Genomic DNA, 17,422 nt, shown 5'->3' with positions numbered 1-17,422 from the left:
ACTAAAGAAGAAGAAAAGCAGGAGATAATAATATTTAATTCTATTAGTTTTATTTGTATTAGAATGTATGACACCCAGGTGCCACACTGTTCACGCATTGATATATATATGTAAAACAAAATTAAAACTTGGGGTGCAAATTAGTAGATAGAATCAGTAATTCTGCAGATTAAGAACAGTTGGTTACTATATTTGGAAGACTTAAGAATTACTGATGTTCTTTCATACCTACTTGCTCTTTCAATGATTTAAACTTCTTTGCTTACTTAGAACATGTTCAAACAGAAATTAGACTTCTGAATACCATGAGTCGCTACTGTGTGGATGCTGGCACTGACTGAAGGGTTGGACCTGATGGCGTAATTGGCCTCTCCACTATGAGTCAAGGATCCAGAAGGTCCTTGAGGTCTAGGAATTTTTATGACTATAGATACAAGTGAAGAGTCTCCAAATATTCACAAAGTGTTTTAATAGACCTAATTGCCTTCGTGTTTGTAGAACATTTTATGGTTCTAAATGTACGTCATAGCCTGTGCAGGTCATTGGATTTATCAAGATATAATGGTAACTTGTCATACCCACGTCTCCTTACGATTGTCTGGTTCATTTTCTACAAAGATTACATGAGTAGCTGTTAGATACAGAGTCCCTAATGCAATTCTTTTGGAAGATATTCCATCAATGAAGCGCACATTTTCCACCTACAAAGAGAGAAAGGCACAAAATCACCAATGCAATACTTCTTTTAAAGACTTTTAGAGCCATGTTTTTTTCCTTTTGAAACTGTGTTATATTCTGTAATGCTTTGATATTGTGCTAAAAGATGCAACACTATTTTGCTAATGTTCACCCATCTTCTATGTTTACATTGCAAAGTGATGAGTTGCCATCTGGTTATGTAAAAACTATTATTTTAATCCAGCAAATGCTGGGAATCAATATGACAATAATGAATACTGCTCATAGCACTGCTCACAGGCATTTCTTTCTAAAATAAATATGTTTTATGAATCTGATAAATCTATTGCTAGCAAACCTCCCTATATAATAATAATAATAATAATAATAATAATAATAATAATAATAATAATTTATTAGATTTGTATGCCACCCCTCTCCAAAGACTCGGGGCGGCTCACAACATTATCCAAGACATCTGAAGATTGGACAATAGGGGGGAAAAGCCCAGAATATATCTAGAACACTTATAATTGCATTCAAACCCATTATTATAAAAAAACAATAAACAGGTGAGAAGTCAAAATTTACTTATCTCTTGCCCATAATGACAGTTAAATTATCAACATTTCCCCCTATGGTTAAAGGTACTAGGGATGGCAACATTTATTGCATTAATCAGAATTAGCATATTTCCATGCGATCTGGGACTTTTCGAAACCAAATTCTCATGGTCTATATTTAAATTCAATGCTGCTTTCCATTATGTCCTCTGAGAGTTTAGTTTGGTAAAAGAAATTTAAGTCTAAAATTCCAGAAGTTAAAACATTAGTTGAAGAAAAATGAATTATGTGTCACTGATTTCTTGGCTGGATCTTATATGACTGTATCTTGGCTACTTTTTAAATGACCTATGTCAAAAGCTGGTCACATCAGCCGAAAGCCAAACCACTTTCATGGCACATTCTTCTAGAAAACAGATCCACTGGGAACTATTTTTGTACATCTCACATTTTTCCCAGTAGATAAGTGAACTTTGTTATATTAAATCTAAATTTAGGCCATATCAAAGTACTTAGGCCCATAAAAAACTTCAGGGAAAAATGGATTAGCTTGTAGAACATGCCATATTTCTGAGAATGGAAGATAACCTTGCAATTGATACAATCTCCTTTTGATAAAATAAATATAAGATGAAAGGGAAATCCTATATAGAGGTGCCAAACTCCTGAATTTCTCCCCTTCCTCACTCTGATAAATGTATGCATGAATTAGACTTCTGAGCATACATGAACATGTGTATATATGATTGCAGCGGAAATTGGTAAAGCAACCTATAAAGCCCTTCATCACCTATTAAGCCATTCATGGCACCGGACCAGGGTATCTACGAGACCGCCTTCTGCCGCACGAATCCCAGTGACCAGTTAAGTCCCACAGAGTTGGTCTCCTCCAGGTCCCGCCATCTAAACAATGTCGTTTGGCGGGACCCAGAGGAAGAGCCTTCTCTGTGGCAGCTCCGACCCTCTGGAATCACCTCCCTCCAGAGATTAGAACTGCCCCCACCCTCCTCGCCTTTCGTAAATTCCTTAAAACCCACCTCTGTCGTCAGGTGTGGGAGAACTGAAACATCTCCCCCTGCCTATGTAGTTTTTTGTGTATGATGTGACTGTATGTATGCTTTTTTATATATTGGGGGGGGGGGTTGTTTTTAGATTTTTAAATGTATTATTGTTATTTTAGATTCTAACTATTAGATTTGTCATTATATATTGTTTTTATCATTGCTGTAAGCCGCCCCAAGTCTACGGAGAGGGGCGGCATACAAATCTAATAAATAATAATAATAATAACCCCAATCTCAGTCTAGAAAATACCCATTATGTAAAGATCTGCTTTTCAATCCCACATATACACATAAACAACTTCCTTGCATTGCAGTGGGCCACATCATTCCAAGATTTCATTCCTATCTGCAGTAAAGAATCCTGTCTCAATATGTCTGCAAATCTTCTGCCAAGATAAGCCTAGTGCTGAATAAGGAGTGTTGTAATTTATTGTGAGGCCAGGTGTAAAACCTGGCAATAGACCTGCTATAAGCCACATTCTTCCACCCTCCCAAAAAGAAGGACTGGGCCAAAAAATAAATCAAAGTTAACCTAAAATGTACAGTATCGTTATTAAATGTTGTTATTGAGAAAACAAGGTATCCTGTTTATGACATTGATCTCCTATCTATAAATACAAGAACAGAATGAACATATCCTGCCGCTCTGGGTCCTATTCTTTTTAATATGTTTGTGAGTGACATAGGGGAAGGTTTGGTAGGGAAGGTTTGCCTATTTGCCGATGACTCTAAAGTGTGCAATAGGGTTGATATTCCTGGAGTCTGTAATATGGTAAATGATTTAGCTTTACTAGATAAATGGTCAAAGCAATGGAAACTGCAGTTTAATGTTTCCAAATGTAAAATAATCCACTTGGGGAAAAGGAATCCTCAATCTGAGTATTGTATTGGCAGTTCTGTGTTAGCAAAAACTTCAGAAGAGAAGGATTTAGGGGTAGTGATTTCTGACAGTCTCAAAATGGGTGAACAGTGCAGTCAGGCGGTAGGGAAAGCAAGTAGGATGCTTGGCTGCATAGCTAGAGGTATAACAAGCAGGAAGAGGGAGATTATGATCCCGCTATATAGAATGCTGGTGAGACCACATTTGGAATACTGTGTTCAGTTCTGGAGACCTCACCTACAAAAAGATATTGACAAAATTGAACGGGTCCAAAGACGGGCTACAAGAATGGTGGAAGGTCTTAAGCATAAAACGTATCAGGAAAGACTTAATGAACTCAATCTGTATAGTCTGGAGGACAGAAGGAAAAGGGGGGACATGATCGAAACATTTAAATATATTAAAGGGTTAACTAACATCCAGGAGGGAAGTGTTTTTAATAGGGAAGTGAACACAAGAACAAGGGGACACAATCTGAAGTTAGTTGGGGGGGAAATCAAAAGCAACATGAGAAAATATTATTTTACTGAAAGAGTAGTAGATCCTTGGAACAAACTTCCAGCAGACGTAGTAGATCAATCCACAGTAACTGAATTTAAACATGCCTGGGATAAACATATATCCATCCTAAGATAAAATACAGAAAATAGTATAAGGGCAGACTAGATGGACCAGGAGGTCTTTTTCTGCCCTCAGACTTCTATGTTTCTATGTTTCTTTCCAACAGAAGAATCAAGAAAAAGGTGACAGAGATGAGGAAAGGAACCCTGCACTGGTAAGGGAAACAAAAGCCAAGAGAAAGCAGAGAAGAAAACTGGATGGCAATGAAGTGAGAAGAGGAAATTGGACAGGAAACAAAGAAAAGGGGAGAAGCAGCCGTGTCTAGGCGCTTTTTAATATGCTGTAAATTAAATTCATCAGACAAGCATGCAGCTCAACTAATGAAACTATGTTCTTCCTCATTAAAAAATACTTTACTAATTAATCACAGTAATCTAATTAAGCCTGCCAAGGAACAAGCCACTGAACAGGGAACAAGCTCTATTAAATTCAGTAGAAAGTATTAATGCACAAGGATAAGGTTTCACGATAAACATGGAAGAAGGAAGAAAATGGCAATTGTGTCATGACATTTCATCACATTGATGTTTATTTATTATTAGGAAAGTGTCACCTCATCAAGAGAGACCCCTGGAACAAGCAAAGCAACCAGATGGAAAAAATAGGAATTCCTTTTACTAAGACTCAAATTTTAAATTTGTTCTCTCCCACCCAAAATCAAAATCTCCAAGCATATGGACAGAACATTGACAGCATCATTCGACAGATTTAGACTGGTGAGGCAAACAGCATAATATTGATGTAACCTTGGATCTTTACGGTCCCCTAAAATGTGGAAGATATTTGTTTCTTAAACAAAAGATGATCACCTCCAAACCCAGGCAAAAATTGTAGACTCAGTAACCTACAGCAGAGTTTAGATAAAAAGCTATAAGAATTAGAAACTTTTTACAGTGCTACCTCTACCTACAAACGCCTCTACTTATGAACTTTTCTAGATAAGAACCAGGTGTTTAAGATTTTTTTGCCTCTTCTTAAGAACCATTTTCCACTTACAAACCCGAGCCTACCTCTGTAACCGGAAAAGGCGGGGAGAAGCCTCTGTGGGGCCTCTCTAGGAATCTCCTGGGAGGAAACAGGATCTCCACCCTCCCTGTGGTTTCCCCAATCACACGCATTATTTGCTTTTACATTGATTCCTATGGGAAAAATTGCTTCTTCTTACAAACCTTTCTACTTAAGAACCTAGTCACTGAACGAATAAATTTGTAAGTAGAGGTACCACTGTATATATGTACAGTATATATATAAAAGCTATCTGGGAACTCAATTTGTTACAATTTGTTGAAAAACAAAAACTGTGATCTTATACATTTGAACGGTATACTGTATATGTGTTCAGCAAAAACCTTATTTTGTCTAATCATTTGTTAGTAGCTATAAAATAACATAGTTGTGTCCAGGCCTATGGGCTGATCGCTTGCCCACATAAATTATTTAGATTTAAATATTTATTTCAAACCACGACTGTCCTTTAGGATCCTTTTTTACTTATGACCTTGATTTTTGTACAGGAAAGGGACAAATGGTGTTATAAAGAAAACCATCAAGAGGGTTATCATATGATAGCAACTGCAATTTCTTGTGTGATATAAATAAAAGAAGACAAAAATATCATTTTTGACACAACGCATCTTACAGAGCAAGAAGAGATGGTAAAAAATAGATACTGAAGGAAATGTAAATGGCAAACAGATGTCAGGGACTTTCAGAGAAGAAATGTGAACATTGATCTCAGCAAGATTACTGGGAAGCCATTCAAGATAAAGGATGCTACACAGAGAAAAAAAAACTTCATTAAGGCTGACTGCAGAAGAAAGAATAGTCAAATGCTGTATCAACATTTGCATTGGATTTATCCTAAGGCACAATTTGCCTTGGACAGTATAAGTATAGATTTGAATGAACCAGCCTAATTTAAAAATTCTATTGGCAAAACATTATAAGACTTTCAATATGAACCAGTAAAATAGGTAATGTATAATAAGATAATGTATTTGAATGTGGATAGAAAGGTAACAATAATGAAAAGGACACAGAAAAGGATGGACTTTCAAATTAAATTCAATGATGTAGACTTATTCAACCAAGGTTAAGATAGAGAATGCCTGGCCGGTGCTTCACTCCCCGGCCCGGATTTGCTGCAGGGCCAGGGAGACACGGCCCTCCGGCGTAGCCGCCATCTTGGGGGCCGAGATCTCGCGAGATTGCACGAGATCTCGGCCATTTCCAGAAGCATCGGCCTTAGCTGATGATGTCGTCGGGGGCGGAGCCTGCCAGCCCTATAAAAAGGGCTGTGCAGGCTTGGGGCCTCCTTTTCGCCCTGATGACAACAGAACGAACACCCACCCGCCCTCCCTATCTTTCAGTGTGCCACTGTGGGTCGCCCTTAGGGGGCAAAATAGGAATTTTTGGCGGTCTCGGTATTTTCTGCAACCGCTTTTTCGCCTATTCCACACTGCGGTGACGGACACGCGGTTAGGGCGTGCTTCGCACCCTGTTTAGGCTAATTGGCTTACCTCTGGTCATTTGGGTAGGCAGGTTAGGGGCGGAAAACTAGGTGGTGTTTAGCAACTGCGTGTTCTCCGTTGGGCATCTTTGGAGATGACTGACAGGTTCTCTCCAAAGGCTCATGGTGCTAACGGCCTGAGCAATTGGGGGGAACCTGTCTTTGGGTCCCGCCCATTCCTTTCCCCTTGTAGGGGTTAGACGGCAAGACCTCCCACATGCAGGTGCATGGCAGAGATCCAGGTGAGGGCGGGGCCCTTCACCTGGATCAGCATGGAGCTACGCCCATAAGTTGCCCCGGAAGATTTTCTGACGTCATTTTCCGCCCCGGAAGCAATTGTTTGACCCTGCGGGTCCTTGTTAAGGTTAAAGTTAAATTTATGCTAATTTAATGAATAAATTATGCAAATTTAATTAATAAAAATGACCCATTTTAAATCCAGCTCTTTGTGTCCGTGTCGTTACTCCACCTCTGCTGCAATTACAGGTCGTCCTCAGCTTACCAAGTTACAACTTACAAGAATTAATGTAATGATCATTCAAAAGTTATAATAGCATTGGAAAAAATGATATGACCAATTTTCACATTTAGTATCATTGTAAGCATCCCACGATCATGTAATCAAAATTCAGATACTTGGGGTTGCAGTGTCCTGGGGTCACACAACCATCTTTTATGACCTTCAAAATCAATGGAAAAGCAGGATTCACTTAAGAACTTGTTACTAACTTAACAACTGAGCGATTATCATTGAAGGTTGTAAAATGGGGCAAAATTCATTTAACAATTGTCTTAGCAACAGAAATTTGGGGCTCAATTGTCATAAGTCAAGGACTACCTGTAGTTATATCTGATAATACTTACTGGACTTTTGCTGATAAGAAATGAATGATAAGTATTTTCCATTTTGACGTTTAGCTAACACATATGGGATAAAAAGAATATATGTTGTACGGTAACTTAAGAGATGGCAATAAATTTAAATAAATTTGGGTATTTTTTGGAATGAAGGGAGATGTCCCTTTTTTCTTTTTCACACTATTTTTGTCTTTTCTTTTTCATTTTTGCAGTTTGCTTCATTTTTATTCTTTTCTATTGTAATTTCTAATACAATTTTAAAAAATAAGAATTTCCATCCCTTAAGCCTATTGCAATATTTCCATCCTTCAGCCTATTGCAATATAAAATTAAGACAAAAATTACAAGTTTTTTAACTTGTAGTTTAAACTTAAAGGATTTATATGGCTTGAGGTTTACAGTTTGTAATAGGTATTTTACTTTATTGTTAGTAGTTTCTCTAGTATCTCTCGTAGCCCTCTTACCAAGAGCTGGGTCCTTGAAATTTTATATGTAAATCTTCTAGTCAATGAAGCCTCACGGTCACCTAAAGCAGAATTCAAGATGAATATTTATCCAATCCCTTTCCCTAGACATAAACAAAATCCTTTTCAGACATAATAAATTGGTAAGTTCATAGATGTGTTTATATAAGGTTGTTGGGGGTTTTGGTTTTTTGGGTTTTTTGTTGTTGTTAAACAACAATACAAAAGTGGTTTGACAGTGCCTTCTTTTTTGTCATTTATAATTTTCTCCAATCTATCATCTATACAAAGTGGCATTTTGTAAGCCCAATGGGGAATCAGATCAAAAGAATCTATCATGGTTCTGGTCAGAATGCACAAACCAATGGTAATCACAAAGGACTGGTGATTCTCTCTTTTTACTTTACTTTCTCTTTGGAGTAAACTATGAGCAATCAAAGGCTACCAAAACTTTTGACTTCCTATGATTTTCCTCTACAAGAGGATACAAAAGCATCATATTTTATGCCCACCTTTCATTCTCTAAAATTATCCCTGAAAGATTATCTTCAGAAACATTACAACTATGAATTCCCCTATTACAGTTTCCCACAAATATTTTGAAAAAGCAACTTGATCAATTCTAAATGCTCTAAAATAATATTTCATGAAGTCAGTCAGATTGGCTGACCTAAAGATTTATTTTGGGAAAGGCATTCCAATTTTCTTCACTACTATAGATGTAAATATTTATGATGCTCTCTATATACTTTTCCAATTGTGGTACTTTTTAAATATTCAGAATTCTATTTACAACCTAAATTATTCCCAGCATCTGGAAAAAACTAAGATGAGGAAGACAACCGAGTTGTCGAAGCGTGGAACTCATTACCGGAGTCCATAGTGTCATCCCCAAACCCCCAACATTTTACCCTTAGATTATCTACCGTTGACCTATCCAGATTCCTAAGAGGTCAGTAAGGGGCGAGTACAAGTGCACTAGAGTGCCTTCCGTCTCCTGTCCTATATCTCCTATACCTTTCTTCTATTCCTATATCTCTTCTTCTATTCTTTCATTGATATGTTCTATTACTATATCTTCTTTTCCATTCTTTCATAGATATCTTTTACTATGAGTATCTCCTCTATAACCTTCATCATGTATTTTATATATATACCCACTAAAACTCTCATTGTGTATTGGACAAAATAAATAAATAAATTTACTGACCTAAATATCAAGTAAGAAATAGGAAGGAGCAAGGAGAAAACACAGGATGGAATATTAAATAAACAGATACAACAAATAAACTCTTAATGTTAATATTACTACACTCTACAACATACTAGAGGCACTTAGACTGCTTTGTAGAAATCATGTTAAATAGCTGTGTCACTGGTAGCATTCCCTACCTTTTGGGTCCAAACAAAATATTTCAACACAAACTGCATGGAACAGCCATTTTAGGAGGTTTTCTCCAGACCAAAATATGTAGACCACATGTGGTCTAGGCATAGACACAAAACATAAAATACGACAACCCTAAGTGATTAAGAATGTGCAGAACAGAATAAAAGGCAACATTATTGATGGCCATGTGTGCTGATAGCAAAATAAGGAGAGCAAAAGGAATGTAATAGGTAGAAAGGAGATGAGTAGAGATGAGAGGGCAGGAGAGATAGCTATGCCGATTTCATTGTGATTGAGATGCTGGGAAGGTCAATAGACCAAGTAAGGATCTGCCCTCAACAGTTCAGCTGTACTTCAAAATCACAGTATTCTTCAATTGGAAACAAATTATAGGCTTCATCCCAGGCACAGCCAAAGGGAAGATACCCTGTACAATTTTTATTCCTCAATTGTTCTGCCATTTAAAGTTAAGCTACCATGGGGTTTATCATACTGAGGCTACCAGAATGAATGAGTGAGTTACTTTCCTGTGCCAATTTGCTGTTATTTAGTATTGAGTCTTTCAAATTATGTTTCACAAAATCCTACCATTTTGCAGGAACTTGATGAAGTGCCATGAAAGACTAAAGATAACAAAAATCATTCAAATGAAGCCAATTTTCTATCACTAGAGCTTTTCCTTCTCACCGTTGCTTCTATATTTTGTAACCCTGCTGTTCTGTTCGAAAAAACTCCCTAATCTTATGTTCCCGGGTCTATTTGACCCGGACTGCAAATTGATCATTTTAGGTACTTATATTTGGTCTTTTTGAAAGCTTTTTTCACCTGGAAACAAGATTGAACATTTCTGCACACAATGGAATGAAAATTGAACTGAAAAAATTAATCCTTATTGGTTTATTTTGCACATAAATGTGCCTAACCCCCCCCCCCATTTTTGTGAATATCTTTTAGGTTTATTGATAATTTTGCCTGCAAAATGCATTCTATTTTACTAAAGATGGTGTGGGATTGGTAGCTTGAACCTTTCTGAACATAATGATATGGAAATTGAACTGAAAAAAATGATCCTTATTGGTTTATTTTGCTCATAAATGGCCCCCCATGCTTATAGTCAAATAGGCTTATACTCGAGTAGGCTTATACTCGAGTATAAAACAATATGGTCTTATATTCAAAAATAAACCAATAAGAATCATTTTTTTCAGTTCATTTCTATTTTTCTTATGTTTAGGATTGTTCAATTTAGTATATCAAAACTTTTGGGTTTATTGATAATTTTGCCTGCAAAATGCATTCTATTTTACTATTCTATTTTGGTGTGGGATTGGTAGCTTGAACCTTTCTGAACATAATGATATGAAAATTGAACTGAAAAAAATGATCCTTATTGGTTTATTTTGCTCATAAATGGGCCCCCATGCTTATACTCAAATAGGCTTATACTCGAGTAGGCTTATACTCGAGTATAAAACAATATAGAATAGAATAGAATAGAATTTTTATTGGCCAAGTGTGATTGGACACACAAGGAATTTGTCTTGGTGCATATGCTCTTATATTCTTATATTCAAAAATAAACCAATACGAACCATTTTTTTCAGTTCATTTATATTTTTCTTATGTTCAGGATTGTTCAATTTAGTATATCAAACCTTTTGGGGGGAAATTCCTTAGGGATTTGTGGCCTTAAAAATATAAATTGACATGAAATTCAGAAAGGATGGGGGGAGGGGCTTTTTGATCAAAATAAAAATATAAGTCTCAATTTTTCCAGTTCAATTTTCATATCATTATGTTCATAAATGTTCAAACTAGTTTTCCAGTTGAAAACGTTTTCAAAAAGATCAAATACAAGTACCTAAAATAATATTTTTGGTCCGGTCATATACGAACAGAAACAGACTCGAAGTGATGATTTTTTTTTGCCCAGAAAACAATTAGCCACCATCCCAAAAATATTTTTTTGATGATCAGCATTGTTAAATTGAGTAAATGAATGCCTAAGATTTTAAAGAATATTTCGGATTTGGAGCATTAAAAAATAAAAAGTGAAAATGGTTGCAAGCAGTCGAGGGGGGGAGGCCTTATTTCTGATGTTAAAAAACCAGTAAGAATCATTTTTTTCAGTTCCTTTATATTTTTCTTATATTCAGAAATGTTCAAGCTACCAATCCCACACCAACTTCAGTAAAATAGAATGCATTTTGCAAGCAAAACTGTCCATAAATTGAAAAACATTTCACAAAAAAATGGGGGGGAGGCACATTTATGTGCAAAATAAACCAATAAGGATTAATTTTTTCAGTTCAATTTTCATATCATTGTGTGCAGAAATGTTCAGACTACTTTCTAAGTGAAAAAAGCTTTCAAAAAGACCAAACATAAGCACTGCAAATGAAGAGTTTTCGGTCCGGGTCAGGGTGACCCGGGAACAGAAGATTTGTAACTTTTTTTGCCCAGCAAAAACTAAGCCCCCCACCCCCCCAAAAAAATTCTCATAGAGAGAACCCCTGAAATGATGAAAAGTCATGAAATTTCAAGTTTCAGATATGCAGGGAAAAAGTTTTACAGGGACTCAAACTTGGCTTCGGGTCACATACGACCCGAACAGAACAGTTAAAAAAAGGTTTGCAGCTAAAAAAAGAGAAAAGAAAACCATGATGTACAGATCATTTGGATTTTTGCAATTCAGGTATGTGCCATATTGCTAAAGGTTGATTACATCTATCAATAGTTTTTTCAGTATTTTGCTGTTGCTCCAAGGGCTTTTACCTTCTGAATTATTTTAGTGGTTCAAAATCATTTAAATCTTAATATTATATTAACTCTCATAAATAACCTAAGCCTGTAGCATGGAAGGAAAGCAGGCCATAGCAAAAAGGACAGGAGTCAATGGGGGATGGATGCTTTGTGTTAGCATATAGCATGGAAAAGGGGAATGGAATGTTGAGAGAGAGCTAATTTGCATACTGACATGTGGTCAGTTTTGGTAGTTGGAAGATAGAATTCTTGGGGATTTGTATGCTGACTGTTGGTGAATCTGCATCATAGAGAACAGATGTAGAGAGAAGTATAGTTGGTTATGACCTATAAAGCCCTTCATGGCATCGGACCAGAATATCTCCAGGACCGCCTTCTGCCGCACGAATCCCAGCGACCAGTTAGGTCCCACAGAGTTGGCCTTCTCCAGGTCCCATCGACTAAACAATGTCGTTTGGCGGGACCCAGGGGAAGAGCCTTCTCTGTGGCGGCCCCGTCCCTCTGGAACCAGCTCCCTCCAGAGATCAGAATTGCCCCCACCCTCTTTGCCTTTCGTAAGCTCCCTAAAACCCACCTCTGTCATCAGACATGGGGGAATTGAGATATTCCTTTCCCCCCAGGCCTATACAAGTTATGCATGGTATATTTGTGTGTATGTTTGGTTTTTAATGAGGGTTTCTTAGTTATTTTAATATTAGATTTGTCATATGCTATTTTATTATTGTTGTTAGCCGCCCCGGTCCCCGAGTCTATGGAGAGGGGCGGCATACAAATAAATGAATGAATGAATGAATAAATAGTTATACTGTCAAGTTGTTTGTGTAAATATGAAACCAGTTCAATGATAAAAGAAGAAATAAAAGCATAAGTTTTATATTGGAGTCATTGTATCGCGTACTCAAATATACGTTATAGCATGGTTCTGCTATGAACAGAGTCTGCTGGATGAAGTGAAGAACATCACTTGAAAAACATAAATAACACAGAAATCCAACACTTTCTTCTAAAATCTTGTAGTTTCAATTGATTTATTCATTTAAAACATTGATATATCCACCCATCTTTAAAAGAACCCTTTTATTGGCTTATAACCAATAAAACAATAGAGAGGAGAGGATTATTTATTGGCCAAGTATGATTGGACACACAAAGAATTTAAACAGTAAGACTCAGAAAGATCTTAAATACAGTAAGTACGATTACTGTTCCAATTTTAAGAAATGCTTCATTTTTATTATGCCAAAATATTTTCTATGCTACTTCTTGGGGTGGGGGTAGGATTGTTTTATTTGTTACTGAGTTTATTCAATAATCATAAAAAAGAATCAGTTTAAAATTATGCCTTTTTGGCTTAAGCTGCAGAAAGAGGAAAAAAATTGTCAAGACTGCACCTTTAAATGCAAACCACTATATAATTCTTCTATGTTCAAATCACATTTCATGTGAAGAAGCCAGAGGCCTTCTATACATAAGCGCCTAAGACAAGAAACAATTATTCAAACCTATGTTCTACTTATCATATAAATTGTAAAACAAAATTTTAAAAGACTTTAAAACACTTTATCAATGCACCGCTCTATTTAATCAGATGTCACAAAAATAATCTCTTATTGCTCATCAGATTCAGGGTTATTCTTCCAGGGATCCATTTTTATTCTATTGACCTAGAATCAGGACCTTGACTTTGAAATCTCTTAATGTCATTTCATTTTCACCTACTATTTCTTCCTGAAAAGAAGGGGAGGAAAAGAGGGGTTTTGTCATCCGAATTTCAAATAATGAGTGAGCTCAAATGGAGGGGAAATCATTTCCGGGCTTGTAGGCTGACGCTGCATATTATAGGCAAGGGATGAGTAAGCAGCAATTCCGTTTCCAAATGTGTGAAGGAGATGCTCTGATAGGAATACACCTCCGAGTTAAAAGGCCGTTCTCCTGAGCAACAGTCTCACCTGATGGGGGGAGATGGATTCTTTAAACACGCAACTTTCCATCATTCTTCGTTTCACATGTGAGGATTAATTCATCCCCATCCTGGAATCCCACACGAAGGGGGGAATTGATCCCCCCCCGTTTCCCTCGCCCACCACCCACCAGATCCTGAAGCCCCCAGACCCCGCAGCTTCTTCCAGCTGAGCCTCCATCCCTTCCGCTCTGCCTTTCCGGCCCCAGTACTAACCTTGGGCATTCTGATGTACTCCATGGCGACCAGATCTCGGCGCGTGGGATCCTGGCGCACCTTACACAATCAAGGGACCGCGATGTGCCATCAACTGATCGTGCACCGGAAGGCAGAGGCAAGGAGGGGCGACGGCGGGAGTGTTAGAGACTCGGGGGAGAAAGTAAATAAGAGTTGGAAAATCTTCAGTTCTCAGATCGGATGCGGAGGGGGGGGATTGTTGTGATGCTGACAGGTCAGGGCCGGGCTCCGCCTTCTGCTGCGGCTGCCATGCTGCTCATTTCAGGTTCGGGCATCAGTGGGAGCTCGGTTCGACAGACCTCCAGGCCCTAAAGACTGACGTGTTTCCGCGCAAATGCAGCGCGGGACCTACTTTTGATCTCTCTCTCTCTCTCTCTCTCCCTCCCCCTCCCTCCCTCTCTCTCTCTCTCTCCCTCCCTCCCTCCCTCTCTCTCTCTCTCTCCCTCTCCCTCCCTCCCTCTCTCTCTCTCTCTCTCTCTCTCTCTCTCTCTCTCACACACACACACACACACACACACACACACAAAGATCTAGACTCTGTTTCTGACTGGTCTAACAAATGGCAATTCCAAATCTCAACCAGCAAATGCTCTGTCCTACACATTGGCAAAAAGAATCAGAACCACAAATACAAACTTGAACAAACAATCACAGATAACCCCCACTCGGTTAAGGACCTCGGAGTACTAATAACAAAACACCTAAGCACCAAAGCCCACTGTAACAACATCACCAAGAAAGCTTCAAGAGTTGTTAATCTAATCCTACGTAGCTTCTGCTCTGGCAATCTCACACTACTTACCAGAGCTTACAAAACTTTCGCCAGACCCCTCCTAGAATACAGCTCGTCTGTTTGGAACCCATACCGCATCTCGGACATTAACACCCTCGAAAATGTCCAAAGATACTTCACCAGAAGAGCCGTTCACTCCTCCACCTGAAACAGAATACCCTACGAAACTAGACTCACTATCCTGGGTCTAGAAATCTTACAACTACGACGCCTTAAACATGATCTAAGTATTGCCCACAAGTTCATATGGTGCAACTTCCTGCCTGTCAATGACTACTTCAGCTTCAACCACAACAATACAAGAGCACACAACAGATACAAGCTAAATATTAACTGCTTCAAATTGGACTGTAAAACTTTAGTAATCGAGTTGTCAAAGCATGGAACTCAGTACTGGACTGCGTAGTCTCTTCCCCTAACCTACAACATTTTACCCTCAGACTATCCACAGTTGACCTCTGCAGATTCCTAAGAGGTCAGTAAGGGGCGTGCATAAGTGCACTAGCGTGCCTCCCGTCCCCAGTCCAATTGTCTCTCCTATGTATCTCATATATCATATCTACTATTCTTCTCATCTAATCTTCTTATACTACTCTCATAATATCCTTCTATTCTCTAATTGATATATTCTATTCCTAAATTTTCACTTCTATTCTTTCTCTAATATATTTTACTCGAGTATAATCTCTATAACCTTCATTGTGTATTGTTGTGTATTGGACAAAATGAATAAACAAATAAACAAACACACACACACACACACACACCTGGAGAAATGCAACCAGAATTTTACCTGCTTGAATTTTACCTGGCTTGCATTTCAGGCAAGCGTGTTGGGAGGAGCCAGACTTTTAGGGGGTAATTTTTTATTTTATTGATTTATTTGTCAAAACGTGTAGAAGATAACAGGCACGGTTTAAACATAAACAAAAGCAAAGTTGATACAGGTAAATCAGGACAATAGGACAGTTGGATAGGCACGGCAGGCATGATGGTGTGCTTATGCATGCCCCTTACAGACTTTTTAAATTTATTTTTTATTTTGTCAAGTACATATTGCTGATATACAAAGATATAATAATGTTTATATACTGTACATGATACTTGTAAGAGAGAAACATTAGGACAGGGGATGGAAGGCACTTATGCACACCCCTTACTGACCTCTTAGAAATAGGGAGGGGTCAACAGTGGATAGTCTAAGGGTAAAGTTTTTGGGCTTAGGTGATGATACTATAGAATCAGATAGTGAGTTCCATGCATCAACTACTCGGTTACTAAAGTCGTATTTCCTGCAGTCAAGTTTGGTTTACTTTAGGTTTGTATCTGTTGTGTGCTCATGTGTTGTTATGATTGAAGCTGAAGTAGTCATTGACAGGAAGGACAAATGATTTTATGGGCTATGCTTAGGTCGTGTTTAAGACAACATAGTTCTAAGCTTTCTAAATTTAGGACTGTAAGTCTAGTTGCGTAGGGTGTTCTGTTATGAGTGGAAGAGTGGAGGGCTACTTTAGTAAAGTATCTCAGGACATTTTCTACAGTGTTTATGTCTGAAATGCGGTGTGGGTTCTAGACAGATAAATTGTATTCAAGGATTGGTCTGGCAAAAGTTTTGTATGCTCTGGTTAGTAGTGTGAGATTACCGGAGCAGAAGCTACATAGGATTAGGTTAACAACTCTTGAAGCCTTTTTAGTGATATTGTTGCAGTGGGCTTTGGCACTTGGGTCATTTGATATGAGTATTCCAAGGTTTTTGACAGAGTGAGGGTTGTCTGTAAGGCCTTGTTTGTTCAGCTTATATTTGGTGTTCTGATTCTTTTTGCCAATGTGTAGGACAGAAGATGTTTTGTTTGAGATTTGGAGTTGTCAGATGTTTGACCAAAGTTAAGGTCTTTTGGAGAATAGCTGTGTTATTGGTGGTGTTGGAAAGTTTTACATTGGCAAAGAGAATGCAGTTGCTTGTAATGTGTTTACAAAGGTCATTTATATAGAGTATGAAGAGTGTTGCTTCAAATATGCTGCCTTGGGGTAAGCTGTTAACCGGAACAGCATTAGATATGGCACTCCCTATTTTGACAACTCGTTGTCTCTTTGATAGGAACGCAGTTAACCCGCTATGGAAGGATCCTAAGACGCCATTAAGAAGATGACTTCTTAGGAATGGGGTGAGGTCGACTGTAGACAGTCTAAGGTTAAAGATTTGGGGATTTGGGGAAGAAACCACAGAGTCAGGTAGTGCATTCCAGGAATCTGTCACTCTGTTGCTGAAGTCGTATTTTCTGCAGTCGAGTTTGGAGCAGTTTACATTAAGTTTGAATCTATTGTGTGTACGTGTGTTGTTGTGGTTGAAGCTGAAGTTTTCATTGACAGGTAGGACATTGTGGTAGATAATTTTATGAACTATATTCACCAGGTGGAATGCATGCAGAAAATAGACCTAATTAATAAGCGATCATTAGGTGAACCAAGCTGTGCACTGCATGCCAAACTAGCCAACTTTGTGTTTTTATAGTTTCAAATAAAACAAGGCTTCTAAAAATAGAAGGCAGCTGGATATTTTAAAAGCAAGCTAACATAATAGACAATAGATAAAATATACAATTGTTTGTGGTATAATATACAACTATAATAAGACAAGAACA

At 37.9% G+C, this 17,422-nt stretch overlaps 1 protein-coding gene across 2 annotated transcripts in view; it reads right to left on the bottom strand.

Moving 5' to 3' along the window:
* MTMR7 (myotubularin related protein 7) overlaps nucleotides 1-14,297 on the bottom strand; it is a 50,881-nt gene extending 36,584 nt beyond the window's left edge. The window contains exons 1-2 of one of the 2 annotated variants that reach the window (XM_070757629.1): nucleotides 13,967-14,297; nucleotides 579-701 (exon numbers count right to left, since the gene is read on the bottom strand). In XM_070757629.1, coding sequence (XP_070613730.1) covers nucleotides 579-701; nucleotides 13,967-13,990 — 147 coding nt within the window. In that variant the 5' untranslated portion in view covers nucleotides 13,991-14,297. The remainder of the gene's footprint in view (nucleotides 1-578; nucleotides 702-13,966) is intronic. The other variant, XM_070757628.1, reaches the window with a different exon arrangement.
* Nucleotides 14,298-17,422: the final 3,125 nt, after the last annotated feature.

This window comes from Erythrolamprus reginae, chromosome 7 (assembly GCF_031021105.1).
Source record: "Erythrolamprus reginae isolate rEryReg1 chromosome 7, rEryReg1.hap1, whole genome shotgun sequence".
Taxonomy (NCBI): Eukaryota; Metazoa; Chordata; class Lepidosauria; order Squamata; family Dipsadidae; genus Erythrolamprus; species Erythrolamprus reginae.
This window is presented reverse-complemented; position numbering and strand designations above follow the sequence as displayed.